Below are 27,670 nucleotides of genomic sequence, written 5' to 3' on the forward strand. Positions count from 1 at the left end.
AATGGGTTCAGGAGTGTTTAAGAGTTTGGAGCTCAATCCAACTTACTTTGTTTGAAGGCCCTTGTATGCTGTGGAGTGATCCCAGCAGACAGATGAAGTTTCTATACAGTGATGCAGAAACTCTTACGTGCGCAAAAATGACAACCAGATGTACTTTGTGCTTTAAGATTAAGGAAACAATGGTAACTGGTGAAACAGGTGTCTGTATGTGTATATATGTGAGAAGGGAAAAAATTGTGGGTTGTAGAAAAAGACTTGGAAAAAGCCTTCAGGTATGCATGTTACAAATAATCAGACCATCACAACGTGTTTTTTTCTGGCATCCCATTTAATTTATTTCAAATTTCTTACAGTTTAGCAATCAAACAAAATAAAGAAAACAGCATTCTGATTTCTAAACAGGAGTAAATTGTAAGCATCAGCTTCCAATGGCAGTATTTACATGGAAAGTATCTGAATTTTTCTTTGATGGGTATTGAAAGAAAATAGATAGCACCAATTATTATTAATTACTAAATGTTGCAGTACGAAAACTGGATGCCTCCCACAGGAAAAATAAAACAAAACAAAAATGTTGATTTATATTCCCAGAACATGAAGTGTTTTCAGTATTTTTATCACTATAGTTCTAGGTTTGTTCCTGAAGAAGTATCTACAGTTAAGAGTATAAACTTAAGGGGTAGGTGATATTCCTCTTTAAGGCACCGATACTAGTTTCTAAATTGCTAGAATGGAAGTGGAAAGTAAATAAAAAGGAACAAATATTTTCTTCCCAATGAGAAGAATATTTGTTGGATGAATTTGGATTTGGAATATACCAAACATAAATGTTTAAAAAGCACAAATAATCAAGGTTTTGCCTGATAAGAAAATAATGGTTTTCATTCACTGCAATGATCTGTTATCACAATGGTTTTATTCCTTTATGTACTGTGCCTGCTGGGAAAACTTCTCCAGTGCAATTTGAGATTTACTTTATCACATTCACTTACAGCATTGCCTTTTTTTCTTCACAGAATCTTGTCACCAAAAGCATATTAATTCTTTAGCATATATATCTGCTTTCCTACTAGGAATAATCCACGGTCTACAATTTGCTCTGGAAAAATATTTGTTTAAATTCAAATTTAATAATAATAGATTTAAATTTAAATATCAAAGTTAATATTTAAATTTCAACTCATTTCCTCTACCAGTTTCTGTCTTGCAACATGAAACATTGATATTTGTTTTATATTCTCTCTTGAAGCAATGTGTATGGTATGTGTATGTATACCTGCCTATGGGTCTGAGGTACTGACATTCTCAGTAATTCACAATTTCCCCCCTCATTTTCACCAGAGATTATGGAAATATGGCTATATGCCTCACATTATGCCATAGAGGGAGTGCTGCAGTTTTGGGAGGGGAGGCAGGTAGAGAAGGAAGGAGATTCTTTCAAGGCATCAAGCATAATGGAACAACAGGAGTTGTGTGCGTGGAAAGGACACAGTGAAATGGCAAGCTGGCCAAAGGAGAACTCTGTTACCTGAACCAGAGAGAAGCCCAGTCATTTTTCTACTGTCATTTTTCTGCTGTGTTCTTACAGAAAAAAAAGATGGAAATGTTTCATTTTTTTTCTCCTCCAATATATATGGCATTAAAAAAAAAGAGAACATACACAAAACCTCCTGTCTTTGACAATTATACTACTAGCAACTATTCGGTAAATATAAATTGGCATATATAATACAAGAAGACATAATACATGCAACTGCTTCTCATTATTTTCAACATTTCCATGATCCACCCAGAAGCAAAATCAAACTCAAGAGGGTGAAATGGTTATCTGAGAAACTTAATTCATTACTGGGAACTGAAAGTTCAACACCATATCTCTCCTAGCTCCCAGATTTGATTATTCTATACAGGCTTGTATGCATATCAATGAACATATACATATAATCTGTCCACTTTCAAGGTTTACAAAGCACTATATTTAGTGTCGTTTACTTACAGAGACACAGGCACTGCTCATCTTGGACCTACGTCATTTAGGGTAGGGAGAATGACTGGTCTACTCATGGGTTTTAAATGGGTTTTTGCTTCTTAAGAGTTATGAAGTCTAAGTCTAAGAGGCAGAAGGATGCTGAATAATAATCCGTGGCATTGAATTCTCAGTGAATAAGGCTACACATTGATGTTTTAACATTTAATGGTGGGGTGGTGGCAGCAGGGTTTTGCACTTTTGTAAACCTTATATTAAATGCAGTGCCTTCTAGGACAACATGGTGGCATGGTGTAGCTCCTTGCTGGCCATGCCTTCCAAGAAATATTGATCCCTAAGCAAAGATTCTCTTTAGTCCTTTAGCTATAGCACACCTAATAATCAAATGGGACCAACATGGACAGAATGCAGGGCTCTGTTGTAGCAGGCACAATGTAGTATTTACAATCTTTGGTCTTTGGCTTGGGTGGTGAGAAAGAATTAGGGTAAGGATTATCTCATTCAGCCTGGTGGGAGCAGGAGCACATATGGGTGAAGAGGTCAGGTTAACTCTTTGTCCTGACCTTGTTTTCTTTGCTCCTTCTGGCAAGAGTAAAAGTGATTTAGAAGAGTTTGGGTAGAGTTGGGAGCAGGATAAGAGAACGCCTGAGATACCAAACCTTTCTATCCACCACCTTTATTGTATTTGCCCAATGGTGCAAGCAACTGAGATAAATGTATAGCCCAGATTTCCCCCACCCCTATCCCAAAAATCACTGGGGATTTGCTGGAACATCAACACGAAGGGGAAAAAAAATCAGAATGCATTAAAACCCATGTAAAATCCAGCACTGAGAATAGGCCAAGCCACATGACAGACAGTAGGAATGTGTCCAACTATTGCACTTGAAAGGCTGGTGTTCCCCTGTCGTCCTGCTCATAGTCAGCATAGAAGAGGTGGCATTCAGGATCTCCACGGATGGTAGGCGACCCCAAGATGGTTTTCCCAGTGTTGGGATTAACACACCAACATTCTCCTCGCTGGCCATTCACTGACATTTTGCACTAAAACAGAGAGGGGAAGCAGAAGAATTGATAATTCAGTTGGCTAAATAGACCCTTCTAGAGTTGACAGTCATGACAAATGATTGCTCATTCTTCCAAAATCACTAGGATTTATTATTCAACCATAGTATCTGCTGAATAGTGAAACTATTCAAACCATTCTGTTTTCTTAGGATGTTTAAAGCTAGCCAATTCTATAGACTAGAACATCAAACTGGAAAAAGTTGATTTATTACAAGTTTTGGAGGATCAAGCAGTCATTTTGTCTGAGATTAACAATGTAATAATAGTCAGCATGCCAAATTTGCAACTTGGACACTTCCTATTTAAATTACATGTCACAATCATGTGTAATTAAGAAAATGATGCTGATGAAATTCTAGTTCTATCCATCAGAGACTACTTTCTTGTATTTGATTTAAAATTAGTAGAAAAATGTCATGTTTTGCAGCAAGAAGTAAAATTAGAATAATAGATTTTGCTTTCAATGAGAACTGTGAATTCTGACAAGATTTTGCAACACTCAATAGATTTCATCATGGGTAATATTTATGTTTATTCAAAGCAACTATAAAAGCCATTCCCCAGTGAGCACTGGGAAATGAATAGGGATAGAAAAGCTCATATTTGGAGAGGGGGGTGGCAACAATATTTTTTAGGTCCATGAGACTCGACCACTTACAGTATTTTATATTGTTCTCAGACTATGGCTTAGCTTATTATGTGAACAAAGCATTATTGTTTCCAAACTAAGTTTCATGGCTTAGCATGTAGTATAATTTCAGTCAATTCAATAAATCTTGGCCTCATACAATAAATTAATGAGAGTTACTGTGTTTTTCAGTAATCTTTGTTTTCATCCTCTGCCATGCATTGGTTGGAACATCTAATATGACAGAATTATGTCATTAGTATGTTGAATTTGAGAACATAAAGAAATTCCATAGTGCGGGCTTGATTACTTAATCCATAAAAAAAATTGTTAGAGCCTTCCAGAGTCAATATTGTAAAAAACGGGCATTTTTGCTTGGATCAACTAGCAGAACATTGTAAGTACACCCCTGCCTTTCTGATTTAAGGATTGGAGGAGTAAGTCATCGAAGATTTGTTCAAATCAGTCTTAATGGCTTGATTGCAAATAAAATTTACTTGAATCTTTACTTGATTAATCCAGTATTAATCACACCTCCCAGATAGAAAATGTATGGTCAGTGGGAATCAAATGAGCAAAGCAGTCAACCACACACTTCTTCTTCTTGCCCATACAGCTTGCACTTTTCTGTATTTCTAACTCAAATATGATTAAAACTCTCTAGCAATGCTTGTTTTATTTTGCAGATCAAGTAGTGAATCCCAACTCCATATGTATCTGTTTGTAATCACGTAATAGTTCCTTCAGGGCACTAAACAATTGAAGGGACATTGTCCACAGCCATGGGTGTGGGCCTGCCAAAATAATTAGACCTCTGAAGACATTGGAACCCTAGCCCTTTGTCTTACAAAAAAGAAAGTTACATCAAAGAAACCACACCCTACATTGATGTTCATACTCTGTATGTCTAGCAGAAGGTTGTAAGAAAAGAAAATGTATTATAGAAAGGAAAAACTGGATGGATTATTGATGCATCATTAGAAAATGGCAAGAAAATGGCACCTAGGGATATCTGAAATGAGAAAAAGCTTCTGGCTCTATGATCCTGCCAAGGAACCTTGTTGCCTGGGTTATTTGTGGACATGGACTCCATCCTTTGTTCCTCTAAGGTAGTGGTCCCTACCTTTCCAATGTGATGGACCAGTGGGGGGGAGGATGGTTCCATACAAGCGGCAGGGCACACATGCACTTGCTACTTGTGAGGCCTGGTTCCTAACAAGCTGTGGCCTGGGGTTGGGGACCTCTGCTCTAGGACTTAATCTAGAAACTATATTTTCTCAGGAACAAGATATTTTGCTTGGCATTCAAATTCAAGAATCCAGAGTCCTTTTGACAAGTAGCTAATGTTCTCCCTAGGGACTTTAAGGACATTTTCTAAAAACCAGAGTATGCATTTTTGAACAATCTCCAGAAATATAGTTCATGCCAGCAATCAAAATTAGGACATGGTTCCTGTCTCATGATAAGAACATCTGTCCCTTTACAAACTCACTACTTTTGATGTATCGATATCCCCAGTAATTTCATGAGAAAAGTAAACATTTGACATAATATTGTTCTTTCTGGATATGGAGATCTAGCAAGGTGTCACCAATGTGGTGAATTTTCTAAATGAAGAACAAATATGTACAATGTACAAATCAAATATGCCTACCACGTCATGACCCTTAGCTATTTTTCAGATTCCAGTGTATAAGGATGACAAAAAAGAGGAAAATAGGATTCCAAAATTGATGGGAAATCAGAAGAGGAATGCTTTAAGAAAATAGCAGCATGAAAAGTCTCTATATTGTGGAATTTCCTACTCCAAGAATCCCAAGACTATCAACATTTTTGTGTTCTACACAGGTTTTTTTTTTTGGCTATTTTTAAAATTAATTAATTCCACTCAGTCTTTTAAAGCTTGGTTCTTGTCCTTAATGTTTATGATATAAAGTTGTTTTAAAGACAATGAAATAAAAGGCAATAAAAACACGACTCAGAAGATAAGAGGTAGATTCTAATCTGGGCAACTCACTAATTACATAGAAGCAGCAAAACCTCGAGGCTCCAGAGATAGTTTACCATATCTACAATGGGCATAAAATTAAAATATTTAAAGCAAAGCAGGCATTGTATGCCCACTGGGGATGTGAAAACAATACAAGTGGGAAAATATTCTCTCTTCTATGATTTTCCTTTGAATGTCTATAATAAATTCATTCTATATAAAATAATTGTTTATTAATACACCAATAACAACTGAATGATACACCACTGCATGATCATGTGTTCAGTTTTACATGAATCTGCTTAGAGTGGAGTTATGCATTGAATTTTTTACTATGTTTTCCGCAGTCTCCCAAGTACTCTTCTTACCTGTTTGAGATTGTAAAGTCCTTGCTTATCACAATTTGGGATGTTCAGGGAATAAAGATGTTCTAATGGACCACGTTCATCCGGCAGGCGCATGGTTGATATACGTTCCAAAACCTGGTCCAATTCCTGTTGACAGGGTGTCTGCAATGCACAAACAAGGCAGAAAGAGAAAACAGAACAGAAAAGCTCAGAGCATATCAAAGTTCATGTTCCGGGTTTTTGTTTAAGAAAGAGACTACAATTGCGTTTGGCTTCTGAGATAAGTATGTCAAGGTTTGTCATTGGTATGCTCAGTTTGCATTATTATTTTAAAAAAATATTAGGATTTAGAAGCTGCCCAACTCCAAACAACTCTGTGCAGTTTATATATTAAAAGTAATGAACTATAAAAACCAAAGGAAAAGATAATGAACATCCAGAACAACCCAATACCTCTCAAAGGAGAACAGGATGCGATCCTATATACTGGCTAGGACTTGCCACACCTGAAAGTAAAACCAAAGTTTCAAATACTTATGGAACACCCTCACAATGAGAGCCATATGGATTGCTGGGGAGATGGTGTTGAAGCTTGCTTAACATAACTTTATAGATTTGAATCTAATAATATAGATATAATTTTAAAATGTGACCGCTGTCTGCCTCCACCTCAGAAAAGTATATTACCATAGCTCTTTGCACTTAATATAACCTTTTTTAATACAGTGCCCTGTGGGATGTATTTCACTTGTAGCCTTTCTCTTTGACTAAGGTCAGAGGTGGGCTGCACATACTGTAACAACTGGTTCGCCTAGTTCAGAACCAAAAATGTGAGCGCGCACACGCCCCATTTGCTTGTGCACGGCTGCAAAAACATGGAGATTTCCTGCACGTGGCAGTTGCGGTGAGTAGACTGGGTGAGGCGCAGAAAGCAGCTGGGCTGCGTGGGCGGGACAAGCGAGCAAGATATATAGGATGGGATAGCACTGGGGCGGGTGCAGAGGTGGTATTCAGCAGGTTCTGACCAGTTCTGGAGAACTGGTAGCGGAAATTTTGAATAGTTCGGAGAACCGGCAAATGCCACCTCTGACTTCAGATTTTACAGTATCCTTCCCCTGCCACGCCCACCAAGCCATGCCCATAGAACCAGTAGTAAAAAAAATTGAATCCCACCACTGGGCGGGTGGGCAGGCCCAGCTGGTGGTCGGAACTACTGGTATGGGCAAGTCGGTCCAAACTGGCAGCAGCCCACCACTGGCTAAGATCAACCATGCCATGGCACTCTCATATAACATTGCTACCACAGGAAGTGCAATTACTCCCAGCAGGTTTCTGGGTGTAACTCAATGTGCTGGCTGTCAGTTTAAAAAACCCACCTGGCATGGGGAAAGATTACTTGTGGGGCTGCTTATCTTTGATGTTTTGTCCATCCCACCAGGTCTGTCAGAGTGGGCTTGGGTTTCTTTGATGAAGTAAAACTAGTGGGTTCTTCCACCCAAACACATCAGCCAGGATGTTAACAAGTTCTGGCACCGGTGTGTGTAATATGTTGCTACTGAGATTTTCACAGAGGCCTTGACTTGAGTTTTTTATAAACACATTTTGATAATTGTATTATGCCTTTACCTCTGTTCTTCACTCACAAGTTTCTCTTGTTAGATGGATGGATATTTATTTGAATTTGAGTAATAACTAACTACTTAACCTCCCATGATCACTTGAAAATAATTTGCCATGATTCTTTTATCTTTAGGTAGCAAGGAGATGTTTTTTTTATATAGCAAAGACTCTACCACTATCACTTCAATAAATTATAATCGGAGCTTGCCTGTTTTATCAGTGCTTATTCTTCAATCCATCTTGAGCTTTCAAGAAAATAAAGCACCACATGCCAATTGTTTAACCCACACACAGACAGAAGCCTCAAAAGCTTTCGAGAGACTGTGAAAACCAATTTCAGAGCCTGTCAGTTCCTGTCCAAGAAACATCCTGAATAGTCTTCAGCTACTCAGACTTTGCCTGGATTTGGGCCAGTTACAAAACAGTGAAGCCAATTAGACCAGCCTAAATATGGCACTATGAACGACAGAGTAAGAGAGGGGAAAACCTCATGCATTGCTAGTATAGCAAAACCAAAAGGGATGGTGTAAAGGACAGCTAGCTGGTATCAATTTTACCTGAGGGAAAAGAGCGAAGGCTGAATGAGAAAATCTACAACTAGAAATAATCCCTTTACACTACACTACGCCAGCTGTAATCCTGATTGACAATCCTGTGTGCCAAAATCTTCCTGGGCCATGCCAAAATTCTTCAAATTTATGGAAAGAGATGTTCTTTTCTGATCTGTTAAGTATTATTTTCTCTTTTCCCCTGGCAGTCTTCTCTAAAATTCCCCACCTTATCTAATTAAGGCAAATTGAGAGACCTACTGTAGTTTCTGATATAATTTCTGCTGAGTTACAAAGCATATTAAATTTTCAGAGCACATGTATATTAAGATTTTTTTAACAGTAAAGGTAGATAATCAAAAACAGAAGTGCCTTGCTGGATTAGCCTCCATCTAAGACACTTGCTAGCATCCACTTAATTCATCATTTTCTGCAAAAAATCTCAGTAACCAGTAGGCATTACGTGGTTAGAATTCTAGAGTTGTACAGTCCATATTTTGCCATCTAAATGAACATATCTTTCTTCACTGATATCCTCCATAAACTTGTTTAAAGAATAACATGCATCTAGGTGAAAAACTATTGCTACCAGCTGAATAATATAATAAAATATGTTGTTGTTGTTGACAAACAGAATCTGATTAAAAAAAGAGATGATCAGAAGTGAAAACAATTATTGTGTCTGATTACTTTTGATATGGCTCCAGTGATGTTAATGCACACTTGTAAACAGATAGAAAAGTGGGCTATACATGAATGTCAATATTTTATTTTTATCTACTTTATTTATTGAACATATATATGTCAGCCTAGCTTACAGACAATAATTGTAGGTATTCAAAACAACAGCCAACAAAAACAAAAGATAAAACAATAATTTCATAGGGAACATCACTTCCTATGACACTGTCACAACATCCCTACACTGGCTGGGCTCATTCCCTTGATGACTCAATGCCTGAGGAAATAGCGGTTGAACAAGATAAAAGTGGGATGCTGAGATGGGAGATGGACAGATCAGAATTTTATCTCAGATTCCAAAACTTTAAAAAAAAAAATGCCTGGGGAAATAGCCAGATCTTTACAGCTTTCTTAAAGACAAAAATCACCTGGTTCTCTGCCTGCCCAATAATATTCTGGGAAATAGGTAGACTGATTGCACAACAAAACCCTCACCTATAACTTAATCATCATTTTATCCACCCAATTCAACAGCACTTTTTAATTCTATTGTTACCATCATATGTCATTACCAACCAAATTACTTTTTAGCCTAATCCCAAGAATACAGGCCACCCCGACCTACAGCCACAACTGAGTCCAAAATTTCTCTTGCTAAGCAAGACCATTTTTAAGTGAAAAATAGCTGTAAAGATCTGGTTATTTATTGCCACAGTGGCTAAGTGAATCACTGCAGTGGTTAACTTAGTAGCATGGTTGTTAAGTGAATCTGGCTTCCCCATTGACTTTGCTTGTCAGAAAGTCACAAAAGGGGGATCACATGACCCCAGGTCACTGCAACCATCATAGATATGAACCAGTTGCCAAGTGTTCAAATTTTGATCACATGACCATGGGGATGCTGCAATGGTTATAAGTGTGGACACACGGACAAGGGAAGATCAGTTGCTCCTTGTAAAGAGAAGAGCAACACAAATGATTAGGGGACTGGAGGCCAAAACATATGAAAAATGGTTGCAGGACTTGTATGTCAAGTCTAATGAAGAGAAGGACTAGGGGAGACATGATAGCAATGTTCTGATATCTCAGGGGCTGCCGCAAAGAAGAGGGAGTCAAGCTATTCTCCAAAGCATTTGAGGGTAGGACAAGAAGCAATGGGTAGAAACTAATAAAGGAGAGAAGCAACTTAGAACTAAGGAGAAATTTCCTGACAGTTGGAACAACTTGCCTCCAGAAATTGTGAATGCTCAAACACTGGAAGTTTTTAAAAAGATGTTGGATAACCATTTGTCTGAAATGGTGTAGGGTTTCCTGCCTAGGAAGGGGGTTGGAGTAGAAGACCTCCAAGGTTCCTCCAAGGTTCCTTCTATTCTATTCTATTCTATTCTATTCTATTCTACTCTACTCTACTCTACTCTACTCTACTCTACTCTACTCTACTCTACTCTACTCTACTCTACTCTATTCTATTCTATTCTTCTGTTCTGTTCTGTTCTGTTCTATTCTATTCTATTCTTCTGTTCTGTTCTGTTCTGTTCTGTTCCGTTCCGCTCTGCTCCGCTCCCCTCCCCTCCACTCTGAGACTGCACATCAATGGTCCATGGTGGGTTTTGAGCACTCAGAAACGACAGAAATAGCTATTTGGCTCACAGTTGCTGTTAGTGCCTTTCAAAGGACAGTAAGTTCACAATCTTCCTCTTCTATTCATGTTCAGAAATTGGCAATTAACTACTTTTAAACTACGGGTATTAGATACTTTTGGATTGATAAGTCTGAAAATACTAGATGAGTTTGCCGTACATCTTCAATGAAAGAAAAATTTAATAATAAATTTAAGAATTTTTAAAAATTAAAATAAACAGCAAAAAGCTAAATACCACTCTGATTCTAGAAAGTTATAAAGGGATTAAGGACATAGATAAATTTGGAATAAGATTTTCAAATACTGAAGGATGTTCTTGAAAATCGAAATCAGAATTTAGTATCAACAATATTAATAGTGATGTTTGCTTCTATAGATAGAGATGGCAGAGATGGCATCAAAAATGGATCAGGCTATGAGAATGATATAGAAAAGATTGTCTCACTGCATATTAAAAAGAAATATAATGTTTCAAAAATTAAAAGGGTAATACAAATCATAAACCAAAACAGTGACCTGCATATTTTATTTATTTTTTATGTTGGATTTACAAAATAAGCTTATTAAAGCTTTGAAGAATCTTGTGAGGAAAAAATGATAAGAAATCAAATTCTATGACATTATTTGAATGGACTAAAGCTTTAGATGAGTTGAATTAAAAGAAGTTGGCTTAATTGATCCAGGTTAAAATAAAACATTATTATTTCTGGTAAATATTAATGGACTTCCTGTTGGCATCACAACTGAAAAAATGGTGCTTTATGGATTTGTTTATAGATATGGAATGAAGATATAATTGGCTGTAAACTATGAGATGGCAAAGAATTACTAAAATTATTTATACATGTCATCAAAGTTGGAAGTCACTTCTTTATATATTTTCTTTAATTACTATATTATTAATTTCTTTACTACATTATTTTCTTTCTTTTTTGTGCTTTTTGTATTTTTTTCTTCTTTGCATCTTTCATTCTTTTTATTATTTTTTAGTTTATTTTAGATTTTACTATTGTACTTAAAATCTTCAGTAAAAAATTATATATCATCTTTTAACTCAAGGATCCCTAAATTAGAAAAAAGTGGGACATAATTCTAGAAAAACCTTCAGTCAAATCTTATACGGTGCCACTCAGAGAAGATTAGAATCTTAAATGGAACTATTAGATCCTTGAAACTACCTCATAGTAATACTAGTTAATTTCATATTACTATTTATCAACTCACCCTAACAGGTTGTAGACGTATGTCAGGCTTATGCTTGGTCATCAGCTTTTGCTGCTCATTCGTTTTGTCGCGAATTATGGCTATTTCCTTGCCATTTTTCACAGGAGGCTTTAACCTTCCAAACACCACAGTAGAGGCACCATCTACAACGTTTTCCACAACAGATACTTCAGGATGTTCTTCGTTATCTAACAGAGAAAAGAAATATGTTAAAATAAAGAAAAGCCATTAGTTATCCAGCCTCAGAAAAAGTTCCTATAGATTCATTTGTGGAACACTACCTCTAATTAAAATATGGGGTGGGGGGGTGGGGGAAACCAACTATGATAGTTTGAGGAAATATCCTCATCCTTATATGGAAATCATAAAGGGTTTGTTTCTGTTTTTGATGAGACAATTCCTTGCTGCCAAATAGGTTTCTGAGGCGACAAACTCATCATTCCATTTCAAATGCTTGGTTGTAACAAATTGACAAGGTTTTTAATAATGCATTAATTTCAAATCAAAAGACATGCATGACTGAATTATAGGGGAAAATTTAGCTAAAGACACAAAATATAATGTACCATCTGTACTAAGAAGAGAAAGAAAAGTACTGCAGAAATTGTTAGCTGCCTGGTCTTAACATAGTGCTTGTTGTGGATCCATTTCTCCTAAGATATAGCAGACCAAGTTACCTCCTGACCCATCATTCTCAAACTGTCATTGTATTTAAAGCAGAACAAAGTGAAAGGGAGTGTGAGTGTGTGTGTGAGTGTGAGTGTGAGTGTGTGTGTGTGAACAAATAAAGGAACAAGACAGATTGTCTCCATGGTCACATAAAAACTCTTTTGGAAAATAATAAAATCTAAAAAGAAATACAGCACCTGTAATTGTATATAAATAATGCTAAATAAATAAATAAATAAAAAAGCAATAAAAGGATCTGCATTCTTTATAACCAAACTTATTGACACACTTTCAAGGAGGTAAAAGGTTGGAAAACAGAAACAGTGAAATAAAAACAGAATATTTCTTCAAGGAGAAAAGTCTCAATGACTAGGCTATCATAATAATGTGTGTGTGTGTATGTGTGTGTATAATATATATATATTATATTATTATATAAATGTGTGTGTATGCATGTGCATGTGTAGATTTTCATTCCACTGAGGTTACAAACTGATCCATAGAACATATGAACATTTGGCATCATCCTAACAGTAACACAATGATTCTTTTTTTTAAAAAAAACCTCTGATTGACAACATAGCAACTGTTAATATTATAGGTCTGGTAGCAACAGAAGTCAATCAAATTTGCACTCAAGTCCTTTACTTATGACCACATTTGACCCCAAAATTTCTGTTGTTAAGTGAGATATTTGTTAAGCGAGGTTTGCCCCCATTTTACAACCTTCCTTGCCACAGTTGTTAAGTGAATCACTGCAGTTGATAAGTTTAGTAACCTGGTTGTTAAGTGAATCTGGCTTCCCAATTGACTTTGCTTGCCAAAAGAATGCAAAAGCTGTTCACATAACCTTGGGACACTGCAATGGTCATAAGTATTAACCACTTGCCAAACATCTGAATTTTGATCACATGATCATGGGGAAGTTTCAAAAAGTCATTACTGTGAAAAATGGTCATAAGTCACTTTTTTCAGTGCTACTGTAACTTTGACCGGACATTAAATGAACTGTATTAGTAAGCCTGTATTTGATACATTTCAAAGGGTTTTTTAAAAAAAACATATTACCTATTATTTTTGTGATGAGGTAGTATTTTTTTCACCAGTTAATAATCTCACTCCCCCTCTCAAAAAAGAGTTACTGCTGTTAGTGACTATACTTGCTATGAGACTGACAGTGTATTCTGGAATTCTTGTATTGAGATAGGACTGATAGTAGACACAGCTCTGTAAACCATAAAGCTAGGACAAAATTGTAGTTTTGTTTGATTTAATATTTGGCCAATCAAATCCTCACAGAGTTAAATCAACCACACTTACATCCTTCTGTGTCTACAGAATTCTTAAAGCCAACGACTAAGTAGATTGGCAACTTGAATTCCTTATGCAAACGTTGGATTTCTTAGAAAAATAAAATGCTCTGTTCTTGTCATCCCAGGCTATTGATCATACAACACATCTAATACATAGCTAACACTTGCAGTTTTGGCATGGAACGTTCTTGGTTACTGAAGGTTGAAGGAATGAGATTCCTACTTGATCATGGCATAAACATAGGATAAAGACTTCAAATAAATTCATATGTCTAGGCCAGGTAGTTTGTATTCTAAGCCATTGCCAGAACTTGCTCTATTATTTTTGGGAAATCCTTACCAGGCTGTAGCCATTTTGAAAAATGGGGAAAAAAGGAATCTTGGGGAACTGGCCTCTGTCAGCTTCCTACTGATTCCAAGAGAATTTTACAACAGATTATAAAGTAATTGAAGTATCCATACTATAAAAGGGATGTCGAGTTCACTAAAAGTCAGAGCAGCTTTGTCAAGAACACATCACTAGCGCATACTGTGACCGTTGAAACCAAAAAGGAGTTGGTTGCAACAAGTTTTAGTTTTAGAATTTGTGGTTTAATCACTGCTAGGTTGGAAAACTAGATTTTGAGCCTGATCCAAGAGTATGGATATCCTTTCAGATAATTGGGGTCATTATTAACCCTACTTCCCCAATACATTATCTTCTGCCCTTATCCAATCTTTTTAGCAGGACGGTAGGAGTAAGGAAAGGATTGCTAAACAGGCTAATGAACAGTGTGTTCTGATGCGTGGTTGCTTAGCGAGAGCTTCTTATTCTTCTGGACTGCTGCTGGCAAGGGGATGATCCAAATGGGCATCCAGTGACCTCCTTTGGCTGTAACCTTCCCCAGGAAGTGCTTTCAAGCCCTTCAAAAGCACATGGAAACAGTGGCTTGACAATCCCTCTTCAGCCTGAGTAAGTCCAGCTTTAGCAGCCTGCCCTACTTGTTCATTTTGCTTTCTTTCCATTGCTGAAGGTACAGATTGGGGGCTGAACAATTGATTCATTCTTCCCCATCCTTCCTCTAGGTCAATGTCATGCAATCCTCATCATTTATTCAACTTATAGCGCAGGATAAAGGTCTCAGCTGCGTGTATGCCCTTGTTGTGGCAAAATTGCTGCATCACCCTCTCCTAAATTTCTGCTGGAGACATAAAAACTTACATTTGCTTGGAGAGATAAACACCAAATGGACATTTTTGTAATTCCCACTCTGGCGCAATATAATGAGCAAATCGAAGAAACTCATGTTTCACAATGATATTCTTACTTTACTTAGCAAGACCCCCTAAATCAGGAAAATATCTTAGTATGTTTTAAATGCAATTCATGGTATCCTCACATTGTGATTTGGATTTCAGCTATTTGGATTTTTAGAACTTTGATTCTAACCTTGACATAGAAATGGCTTTATAAACATTGAATAGTTTTTCAGGATTTTATGTGAAGAAATGTCCAGCCCTTTCTGATTCAGGGACCACAGGTGGGTGAAGTTTACTGATGGAATCAGTGCATGGTAAGCATACATGCGTGTATGCACATATATGTATTTTTAAACAGCTTTCTACAGTCAAACACTTCCAGAAACATGCCATACTATCTATGTGCTTAAAATCCACATTTAAAATTTATTGTTCCCTCCACTCTACCTATAAAATAAAAGGGAGTTCTATTTCAATTCACCTTTAAAGTGGATTATTATCATTTTCATTTTGTGATGTGCAACTAGTTGCAGACGTCACATAAAGGAGATTAGAAAGAATCTCCTTTGGATGGTTTGGCATAATGTCTATTACAAACATCTAAGTTACAAGCAGAATTGGTTGAGAACAGAGTGTCCTGGAGAAAAATCTATGTGGTTACTAAACGATGAAACTGATTTAATGGAATGTAATCAATCAATCAAATTATAAGTATAGTAATAGTCATTTTGTTACTTCTGTTACCCTTCTGAAAGGAAACAATCATCTTTGGGGAAAAACAAATAAAAAGTGAAGGGTTTTCATGCCTTGAGTAATACAGTCTGACCTCAGTTACACCCAACTGACATTTTTAAAAAAACAAATAAAAAGTGAAGGGTTTTCATGCCTTCAGTAATACAGTCTGACCTGAGTTACACCCAACTGACTTTTTTTTAAGGTTTGGGGAAGTAAATACATGTACTGCAACCAAAAGTTTGCTTTTACATTAAAAAGCTAAACCCCTAAGGGAAGAAATGCCAATGCTCCACATTAAGCAAGTAAAAGAAAAACACAAAAGGATCAAATATGAGTTTTACTCTCCCCTTTAGAGATATCTACATGTCTGTCTTTGCTTTTGAATCCTATGGCTTCAAGCCAACATGTCTAAATGTGATTGGCTTTGAAGCCACATTACACTTCTTTATTCTGTATTTTCCAAACAGTAACTCCACCCAGGGCGTTATGTTTCTTTTCTCATTTCAGTCTTATTTTTCTTAGCTTGCCTTTTCTAAGATCATAAACAACTATTGTGATGTTATTCTAATTTTATCTTCCATAAAATTTGAAATCAATTGCATTTCACCATTTATGGGATCTTGCATTTATATCAGACCTAGAGAACAACTGGAATGTGGCCGCCTGCACTGTGGAGAGTGCCCTTAGGTTTTTCCAATAATACCTCTGTTGCATGAGCTGCATTGGTTTCCAGTTTTTTTCTGGGTGCAATTTAAGGTGTGGACCATCACTTTTAAGGCCTACATGGCACAGGCCCAGGTTATCTGCAGTACTGCCTTTCCCTAAGGATAGCTACCCATCCTACCAGGATAGATAGGTGGGCATACTCCTAGCCCCTTCCTTTAAACATTGCCATCTTATGGGAACTAGGAAAAATGCCTTTTCCATGCCTTTTCCTTGACCTATGGAATTCCCCTTCCCCTGAAGTTTGTCAGGCTTCTACCCCCCTCGCAACCTTCTGAAAAGAACTGAAGATCTGACTGTCCACTCAACTACTGGGAAAAGATGAGGTGATTGCACATTGGAAGCTTGGCTTGGTACCAAGTTTTTGTTTTTAGGTATTTGGACTGAATAATTTAAATATGGGTTTTTAATGTTATTTTAGTTTTTGATTAGGAGCCGCCAAGAGTTTGTTGTAAGATAGGCAGCTATATAAATGTTTTAAGTAAGTAAATAAAAATAAATAAACAATTTTTGAGATCACAGTCTTAATCACCACCATCACCAATCAGGCTGTAGACAGTGCATATTCAGCACTCCCATCACTTAAGTTATCAAAATGATTGTGAATCAATCATTGGTCTCTAGAGGTAAAAACAAACAAACACCTGCCTTCAGAGAATGTCAGTTTCAGGTCTCTCATGCTTGTGCTGAATCCCTAGAGAACTCTGCCATTTTAGCTACTGCTACTCAGGCATTTCTCATCTCAGCTACTAAGGAAAGAATTAGTAATCCCATTTAATTTGTCTCACCTCTATTAGACAGATTCCTTAATTTCTGTCCTAAATAAAAAATATTTAAGGAGAAAATATGGAAAGATGAAAGATGCTGATGGACTCCAGTGTCATCATACATAGTGACAGATTCCACAAGCACAAAGAAAGCTTCAACATTGTTAGGAAAACATCCAAAACAAACATCGACTGAGATATGTAAATATCTAATTAAATATCCTTCATGCTGAGCCCTACCAGACAGATATACAACTACCACATCTTGTTCCTACTAATGATTGATTTCCTGAAGCCAAATAAACGCTTCAGGAAAGAGATAAAATATAAAATATAGACCTAAAAATAAATAACAGCTCAGAAGAACATTTAGCCAAATATTTAACAGAGCAGCAGTTTCATCTAAAATAATTAAGGGAATATTTTACATTGAGAAGCCATAACAAATATTAATCCCACTTATTATTTTTAGAAGCCTCCTTTTTTTTCTCTTTCAGTTCAATAGTCAAATGTATGTATTCTTTTATAAAAGTTTATTAACCCATTTAATAGATATAACGTTAATAAGGTACCAATGGAAGACATTCCAGCTGAAATAGGCTTGAGATCATTAACTCAGATTAAAACTGCACCAGAAGGCAAAGTGTTACAGCTATGACATCTCAACAGGATCACCTCCAGAATTAACCCCTCCTCCATGTGTGAAAGTTGTTTTTTTAAAGGTATCCTAATGGTATATGTAATGGCACACAGGGTTTCTATGAGACACCATTTAATATGGCACTTTTTAAAACCTGGCATGCTTAGGTTTCAGAACAATTTATTTTTGCTCATTTGCAAACTCTACATTCAATTTTCAACCAATTTAATTAATCAAACCTTTTGTTTAAAACATAAGGGGAGGGATCAGCCTTTAAAAGATGGGAAGTTTTATTCCATCTGAAAGAAAGAAAATGAATGTGCTGTTTGAGAGCATCAGTAATATGATAATAAAAAGGAAATGCAGAAAGGGAGGGAACAAGAAAAAAAGTAAGAGACATTCTTCAGCCAATCCACATCAAATTTAATTAAAAAAAAAGATAAATTAATACTCTGAATTGTTCTTTGCTATATTAAACCCAAATCCAACAAGTCAACCTGATTTAAAATTTCACATAAGCAAGGGACAATGTTTGGGGATGAATGAAAGAGTAAAGGGATATATAAACTACTATGGAAATTCTAAACCATCACTACCACAATATGATCCTAATCCGGAACTATTAAGTTCTCTATAGATGTGTATATCCAAGTGATAGCAAATGTTAAGCAGCAAAATGACTGAATAAACTGCTTGAAGTATGAACACCTGCAGCTACCATATAAATTTCTCCTGGCTACTTGAAATAAAGCAATGTTCTTAAACAGGTTTATTAGTTTCCACTGCTCTCAGTTAATAAGAAAACTGCTCTGCTACACAGTGTTACAGCTGTTGTGACCATCCCTACATCTGCAGCTGTTTCAAAAATATGCATGTCTGGGTTAGACTGCTAAGCTTGTAACTTCTCTATTTCCATCTGCCGGACAGGTTTATTAGTTTCTTTTATGGTAAACTCCACCCCAGGCAGGAATGAAAAGCTTGAGCTGTGATCATTTGTCACATCTCGAGTCAGGCATTCAAATAACTCCTCCTGTCCCATCTAAATGCTGAAATAGACCCCAAATAACTGTAGTGCATGATCCAAGTTGCTAACAGTTGGAAGCACACCAACATTAGCTTCCGGAAGGAAAGGAGATGCTGAAACTAAAGGTCTTTCAGCCAGTGAATACAAGCAATTCTACTTTCTTTTCCTTTCCTCATTTCAATTGTTTAAATTTCCTGCTCACTATTCTTTTGCATTTTTTTTAAAAAAACCTCCAATTATCTAGAGCCTGCCATTAGCTTAAAAGAAAGAACTGAATGGCACAAAATCACAAAACATACTTTAGATAATGTACACATAACTATATTCCTAGTACTTGTGCAAACCAACTGAATCAAAGGAATGAAAGAAAGTTCATTCTGCTCTTCTAGACCCACTGTTAACATTTTAAAAATTTTATATATAGCTATAAACCAGAAGTACAGTAAGCTGAAACTTTTGATATGACTCAGCGTGCTCTCCAGACACTGGTCTTCTGAATACAAAAAACTTGAGGAGACATCAAATATCCATGACTCCATGGCAGCCTTATCTCATGCACACAATGTTGTTCAGCATGTGGCATGTTATTGAAAATGTCATGTTGAAGAATGCAGCCAAAGGTACAAACAGAAAAAATATCTCTTTAGTAGCTCTCATTTGCTGAAGCTACGTATCACTATATTTCTATGCTCAGATGCATTTCTGTTAGTTGAAGTGGAATTGCTGCTATTCAAATTTCACACACATCTCTCTTGTGCAGCTGAAAACTCTTGCGCAGTCATTCTTGGGTTCTGGGCCAAGTCTTCATCCATTAAACCCTTAAATAATGCTTTCAAGTGTTCTTCCTTTTACCCAACATGGGAATGACTCTGGCCAAGATGCCATGGGAAAAAAAATGATGCAGACAAAAAAAAAAAAGTACTTACCCGGAAGAGTGGTCTGGATGTTAAAACAGAGCTGAAAGGTGATGTAATAAATGGAAAACATAAAACATCTGTGTTATATGCCTCCATGTTTTGAAACCATCACCCTTATCCTGCATGTTATCATTCTTCTGAGTAGCTTTTGTCTTAGTAAAGGAACTTTCAAATTGGATAGTTCAAGTTTTAAAATATCAATGAATATAGAAGATTAAAATATTTAAGATGAAATTCAAAAATGCTATTCAGTGGAATCTTGTTCATTGTTAGAGATAGATAAACAATTAATTTCCCAACACCGATAATAATCATCCTATTGCATCAGTTCAATGTTGACCAAGTAAATTAATGCAAACAATGTTGTTTCCTCATACTATTAAAGCAATAATCCTTTATTTACTTGAAGTAAATCCATTAATCTCACTGATCATATTTCTTTAAATGCATTCAAAGCATTTAAACAATATATTAGAGACCTGGAAGCCCAACAGGACCAGTCTTGTTCTACTTAAGAACATTTTTTTTCTGAACAGTCAAGTCCCTTTTTACAAACCAGCAAGATGCATATACTATAGAACTGCTTTAAAATTCTAAACACTAATTTTAGCATGCATCAATGTTCTCCCTACAACAGTTTTGGAAGGTTGATACAAAATAGTCCCCTATGAACTGAGACTGCCTCTGTGGACAAGTGACTGTTGAAACTATGCCTCATGTTCTGCTATACGGAGTCCTCTATAAGGACTCAAGCACTCACCTTTTACTCCTTATCTAGTAAATCACCCAGGAAATTCTTATCTTTTTTATGTCCAGTTGTTGTTTTAGATCAATATGATTCACTCTCCTTGACCACAGCTAAATGTTGTTGTACCATCTATAAAATTAGGGAGACTTCAATTGTCCACTGATGCACACAGCACCAAGATATTTTATCTTGTTTCATTTTTACTTTATTTTTATGTTTTAATTTGCTTCTGATTGCTGTTTTGCTTGATGACCGTAATAAAAATACTTCTTTGTAGACCTACTGTATGTATAGCATTGTGCTCCAGTTATCCATTGTGCTCCAGATATAATCAAGTGATAACTTGGATAACATAAATCTGAAAATGTTTCCTGTAATAATTGACTTTCTTTCTCTACAAATATTCCATATGCTGAAATATAACTTAAATATATCCAGATAATAGCAAAAATTTTACCCAGGTAGAATTGCTTGTTTTGCTTCAGTAAATTAAAAACTAAGGCACTGTGATCTCTCAAAGGCCAAAATATTTACTGGTAGCATGAGCTTTTGCAAACATACATTTACTTTACTTAAAACTTAAAACATTAAAATAACTATAAAGGAAATTGATGTATAAACAACAGCTGTGGTATATAAACTGAGAGGCAAGTTTTATATTTGTAAGAATACTTTAAAATGGAGTCAGAAAAAATACAAATTCTGCCCACTTAATCAAGCTATAATTTATGAGCAAAATTGAGGTACTGACAACAGAGTATCTTTTGCACACTCTTGCTATTTTATTGATAAATACGGTAAATATGGATATTGTTACTCCAATCATACTTTTGTTTCTGAAATACATATTTCTAATTCTCAAAATACATTGTGTTTTGGCAGAAAAGGTTTTTCAGTTTTTAAGCGCATCCCTTGCTTGTGTGAGCAATATGCAGAAGGTCAGAGTTTGAACAGATTTCAATGCCAACTAATAAATAGTACCTACAATTCATGAGTAACATGGGCTCCTTCCGGATGAGTCTTTTTTATGGTGCAATAGCTCTGCCTTTGCATATAATTTTACCTCAGGACAGATGTCACCATTCATTTGTAACCTCCCTTGTCATCCTACCACCACTTCTTTGGTCTTTTCCCCCCCTTGGCCTTTTTACAACAAACCCATTAAAATGGAAAACAGGAGTTTCCACACAATGTCTTTTGACTGGTAGTATTAGAAGCCAGTTTGGAGAATCACAACCTTCCACCTTAATGAGTTTCACCTCTGCAAGAGTTAGGGATTTATGTAAGACATTTCCATAGCACATTTAGCTATCTCCCAACACTGTTTATTTACACCTTGGTCATATAATGTTAAGAGTTCAGATATTATGCTAAAATTATGTTTAGTTTTCTTCTCAGAGGAACAAGAAGCTAGATACATTAATTTGGACATCCCCCCTCTAAGATTTTGCTGAAAAATAGATGTGCTGAATGATGAATATTTGCTCTGTCTCTTTGCTCTCCTCCTTCCCACCCACAATCAGGATACACAAAATAGCTTCAGGGTTGCAAAAATCAATACCATTAAAACTTTTTTAAAAACCCTCTCTATAACCTTTGTAAAGAAAAAATAGGTCATCAACTTTTGGCAAGATGCAGGGTTCATTGGTTATATATCAACTATGAACCTTTTCTGGAGTAATTGTATAGTACCAAAACATACAGGTACACGAGTGGAAAACAAATGAACTAACGTTATTATCTCTCTTTAGCAATGTTTCTCAACTTAGGCAGCTTAAAGAAGTATTAATTTCAGCTTCCAGAATTCTCCAGCCAGCCAGAGGTCCACACATTTTCAGGCTGCCAAAGTTGTGAAGCTCTGCTCTACAGGCTCCAAATACATCTTCGTAACTGTAATCCTGAGTTCAATGATTTAAAATTTCTACCTCTAGAAAAGGCTGAATATTAAGATGTCCACAAATTATGAGAAAGTAAAGAAAGATTTACTCTCTGTAGCTGAGATTCAGAAAGCTACCTGTGATGCTCCAAATAATTTCTTAATTTCAGAACTTTCACTCATCCTTTAAAAGCCTGTCCTGAGCACCAGAGACCTTTCCTGAGTAGCATTCAATAATGTAGTTTTAGAAGGTTGGCCTGATTAGTACTTGGGTAGACAATAATGTTGAAAAAACATCCCAGAAGATGCCAGGGTGAACCACTAATTATTTGAAAGAAAACTATATGGAGGTAACTATATAAACATCACTAGTGGAGCCCAACTAAAATAGCACTTTACTATTGTAGATGTCACTAGCATAGAAGAAAGCCAGAGATCCTATATCTAGTCAAAGAAGTATTTTCCATTAGAACAAAAAAGCTTTTTTCAATATGGTTCTTCAATGTAAGAAATTATATAGTAATATTTTAATGTGTGTGAAGGGTTGTGGAGGGAGGGTATTGCTACATTCATTGCTTCAATGACATCTTTTAAACTGAGCATTTGTGTTCCCAGTGACACAGTAATTTCACTTTCCACAATAATTTCACTTTCCACATACATGTTTTACACAAACAAATTGCAATAAATGACTGTTACTAAATGTTAAGTACCCATGACTGCCCTTTGGTCAGGACACGTGATTTTATAATCAGTGAACAAATAGCGTGTTTTGAAACTTCATTTTGCATGCCAAAATTTGCCTCTGTACAGCTAGAATGGTCACCTAAACTAAAGCAGTGACTAAGCTCCTAAGGGACCAAAGCTATATCAATATTCAACGTAAGAATTCAACCCAACAATAGATTTCTTTTAAAATCAGCACTTCTTTATTTTTAAGTAACAAGATTTATGTGAACAGAGTGCAAACATTGCGGACTCCTTTTTAAAAAGATTACCAACATTATATCGTTTATTTGTCCTTTCATTTAATACACATTGACCTCAATGAACCATTAAAAATAGCTGTGCATGCTGTGTCACACAACATGCTTTTACTGATTTGAAAATGATATTGCAATCATTCCATTACTTCATCAATACAAAATTGGTACAAAATACAAAACGGTAATCCTTTAATTTCTGACAATTTAATAAAATGCTATGGAAATAAATTAAGAGGATGAAAAAATAATCAGTAACAATTGAATGGTTGTGTGGTTTTTTGTTGCTTGCTTGTTAGAGGGTACTGTTTTTCTGCTACTGAAATTATTGTTATATATTAGATTTTTATCCCAGCTGCCTTTATTACTGTATAAGTAACTTAAGATGCAAATTTACCTAACACTCTTTCCTCCTCCTATTTTCCCCAAAACAGCAACCCTGTTAAGTAGATTGAGCTGAAAGTGTGTGACTGATCCAAAGTCATCCAGCTGGCTTTCAGGCCTAAGACAGAACTAGAACTCACAATCTCCTGATTTCCAGGCCAACACTTTAAACACTAAATCATACTGGCTTTATTATGCTACCATGCAATTTCACTCTTATTCCTAAAAAATATTAAGGCCACCCTTTGCTCAGTCAGTGATTAACTGTGAAATTCTTGTCCAACAATCAGAAAGTAAAAACTTTGGTAAGCTGCAAAAGAGTTTCAGACGGCCAGCTTTTCACTGTGCAATTTTCCTCTCAGTACTTCCTTGGCTTTCTTCCTTTCCTTTAAATGCCAGCTCCTTTTATTGTCCCATCGCCTCCATCTTTTCAGACTGGGAATTGTGAGTAGCCAAATAGGAGGGACAGAAAGACGTCTAGGAGAAAACGATACCAAAAGCAAAGCCTGCTGCCCGTAATAACGCAGTAAGGGCAAAAGCACCAAAAGAAAGTCAACAGGCGTTCTCATGTTCCCTAAGAATAAAGAAGATGCCTCGTCTATGAAAGAAGAACCCCTCTGAGAAATTGTAAGGCAGATTTTTGCACAGTATTAGAATATCATTCAAATAATACACCGAGATAAGAAATAATGTGTGTATGTGACAACAATGTAGAACACTATGCTAGGGGAATGTCAGACCTGCCACCACCTAAACCTCTAAGCCAAGGCTGTTAAGCTCCACGGGCCAGATGTGTCATGTGCTGGCCACACCCACGCCCGGTTTAGCGAAGGGAAAAAAAGTCCCGATATGTCACATGACGTCCCTGCTCTAAGCAGAAACTATCCTTGGCTCCATTTGTTGAGACAGCTGACAGGGAAATTGAAACACTCAGTTTCTATGATACACTACCATGAATTAATCACATTAAGATCAACTAATAAACAAACACCATTACTCCAAACTTAGGCCAACATCCCCTAGACCTGGCACACTGTTCCTCAAGGGACAGTCATTATCTCTGTTCCACTGGGTTTCATAGCAAGATTCTTTCAATACAGTAATCTAACATGTCTTTTTGTATGTGTTTTTAAAATGGTGATGTTATTGTTTTTACATTTCAAAATACATTATTGTTGATTTTCAATAGTGTAATGAAGCAATAAGCCAGGAGAATAGAACTCCAGTACTTTCACAGAAGAAACCATGCTACTATTTGCCAAGCAATAGTTTTAAGTGTTTGCACACTGGAAATCTAGGCAAGTAACATATACTCTATGGCTTGGAAGGAAGGCTGGACAGACTAGTGGCTGGTCCAAGAATATGTATCATGATTTTGTCATCGGTCCCCGCTCCCCTCCCCCCACACCTGCCTACAGATCAACACAGCTCCCTTAGTACTTAGTCAAGTGTTTTGAATCTTGTTTTTTGACACAGAAAACTGTCATTACAAATTTTTTCAGGTAACATGTCATTTATTTAATTTATTTATTAAATTTATATGCTGCCTATCTCCACAATAGGACAACTCTTGTTGGGGCACCATTGGTTGGCAGTATGCATTCTTTGTCCTGTTACGAAGTAATTTTGCATTCATTCCCTATATGAAACCATCAGGATCTCCTTTGATGGTAAACTACCACCTTGTCCGACCAGCTCTTGAAGGTGAAATTCCCATTCAGAGAACCAGCAAGGGGAGTGGTTTGTAAGCTGGAATGTAATTTTGGACAGTGCTTTACAGCTATTCTTTGGGTGCTTCATGACCCTCCCCCTATTCTGCCCACCAAAACCAGCTGGATGAGTTGGAGATCAGCTGTCATAGAAATAGTTCTGACAGCCTCATGTTCTTCTTGTCCTGAAGTGTATGCAAGCTGTCACAAGGGATTATGTCAATCAGCAGTGAACTATACATTGCACTCTTTCATACAGATAATAAACCATAAATGACTAATGCAGACATGTGTGGACAAAGCTCATAGTAAAAGATGTGCCTTACAATTTGCAAGGTAGAAAGTCAGAAGGGTTCGTAATTCAATGATATGACACATATGCTGCCCCAGATTCAAACACTAGCTACTCCAGTGGGTATTAGGGGATATAAAAGATCTCTGCCGTGAGCTCCAGAAAGATCCAGAGAAGACACGTTATCAGAATTATTTATGCTGGATGCCAAATATTATGATTAAAAAGATGCCTGGGTTCATACATTATAAAGTGTATTTGATTTTGGCTTAGCATGCTGTCTGAATATGACCTTTGCAATTTGTTTTATAATTTGGCATGTTTAAAGAACACAACCAACAATAATTCATTCAGGAAATCTTAGTTCAGCAAAGCACAATTAGTCTCTATAATATAATTGATAACATTGAATCCCACCATAAGAAAACTTCTTTTATTTCATCACAAATCCAGCACTATTTTATTAGCTATGAGTACTAATTTTCACATTTATATACACACATATCTGTTCATACAATTTATTTTTCTATGGTTTCGCTGTTGTTTTGCCTTCGCCCATTCTGGTCTTTGATTGGGGCTGTTAATAAATAAAATTAAATAAATGAATGCGCACATAATGGAACAACTTTTAAAAAAACATTTCTTCTAAGCAGAATATTTATTTAACTCATCCCTTACTGACTTTCAAGATACTTAAGACTATCTCCTCTGCACATTCTCTATACTGATTCCCTGTTGCTTTTGCAGTTTTGACTTGATGAATAAGCAAGCATACTTAAGTCCAGTAGCAATCTTTTTTGTGATTGCCCTTTTGGAGTTCAAGAATGCATATCACTTCCACAACTTTCATAACTTCACTGGTTCCTGATGATATACAGATCTAATTTAAAGTGCAATTGTTGATTTTCAAATACTGAATACAGGTAAGTTTTGCCTCTGTACTTTCAGGATAAAAAATGTGTGAAATTGCCTGTCTATGGATTCTTCTTCATTGTGGTTCTGCTTCTTATTCCCCTACCGACCAAAATTAAATAGGTCTTTTTAAAAGATGACATGAGACCTGAGGAATTTCTTTCCTTCAGACCTCCCAACAATGCTTACATTGTCAAAAAAAAAAAAAAAAAAAAGAGGAATCACACCATACCTGCAAATCATACATATAGATGCCTACTTAGGGAAAATTATTCAAACTTAAAGCAGAAATATTGTACTTTATACATATTAGAGGTAATAGAATCCAGGTGACCAATATACTGTACATGCATGATCCAGTATCTGGGTATTGATGGTGGATGGACACCTGAGAAGCTCCTAGGTGTCATTTTTATATTTATCTGTAATACAGACTTGGACCAACTAGTCATTCAAACAAACTCTGAAAAATAAAAACACGTGGTTTTAATTTGTCTTTAGGTTCCAAGATAAGGCAGACTCCTTTACGAAGATTTTCAAATTATCTACATCTTTGTGTTTTACCTCTTGATCAGTATTACTTCTAATAAATTTCACAGGAACTATTATTCTTCCTTGTACTGTACAAGGACATGAACATGACAACGGAAATTTTCCAGCATGACCATCGAAGTCAGAGCTCAAGAGGAAAAGTAAAGAGTAAAAACGAATTATCACTTTACTTTTCCCAATAAAACAGGCTGTACACAGAAGGGTTTTCCCACTTCTTTCAAAAAGCATTTCAGCATTTTCCACAATTCTTATCAGTATCCATGGGGAAAATCTCCATTGGCTTGGCTGCTCTAGAACAGGCTGTCAAATTCCTGGCCCTGTGGGCTGTATGTGTCACACACTGGCCATGCCCATGCCTGGTTTAGTGAAGGGGGAAAAAGTCCTGATATGGCACATGACACCGTTGTGATGATGTGAGTTTGACACCCCTGCTCTAGAAGGATGAGAAATAA

The 27,670-nt window shown here is 36.3% G+C and overlaps 1 protein-coding gene and 1 long non-coding RNA gene across 2 annotated transcripts in view; both read right to left on the reverse strand.

Annotated features, from left to right (window-relative positions):
* Window positions 1–309: 309 nt before the first annotated feature.
* The window catches only part of IGFBP2 (insulin like growth factor binding protein 2), a 63,523-nt gene continuing 36,162 nt past the window's right edge, over window positions 310–27,670 (reverse strand). Inside the window, exons 2-4 of the mRNA XM_026665506.2 lie at window positions 11,736–11,923; window positions 6,042–6,182; window positions 310–3,031 (exon numbers count right to left, since the gene is read on the reverse strand). Of these exons, the coding sequence (XP_026521291.1) occupies window positions 2,864–3,031; window positions 6,042–6,182; window positions 11,736–11,923 (497 nt within the window). The 3' untranslated portion in view covers window positions 310–2,863. The remainder of the gene's footprint in view (window positions 3,032–6,041; window positions 6,183–11,735; window positions 11,924–27,670) is intronic.
* LOC148133196 (uncharacterized) lies at window positions 13,461–25,771 on the reverse strand. Its single transcript, XR_015746579.1, has 2 exons — window positions 15,863–25,771; window positions 13,461–15,782 (listed from the first exon to the last, which is right to left on the reverse strand). It is a non-coding gene; the product is annotated as an uncharacterized LOC148133196 (long non-coding RNA).

Source organism: Notechis scutatus, chromosome 1 (assembly GCF_049901735.1).
Source record: "Notechis scutatus isolate UNSWTSFEM ecotype Mainland chromosome 1, rNotScu1.2, whole genome shotgun sequence".
NCBI classification, from domain to species: domain Eukaryota; kingdom Metazoa; phylum Chordata; class Lepidosauria; order Squamata; family Elapidae; genus Notechis; species Notechis scutatus.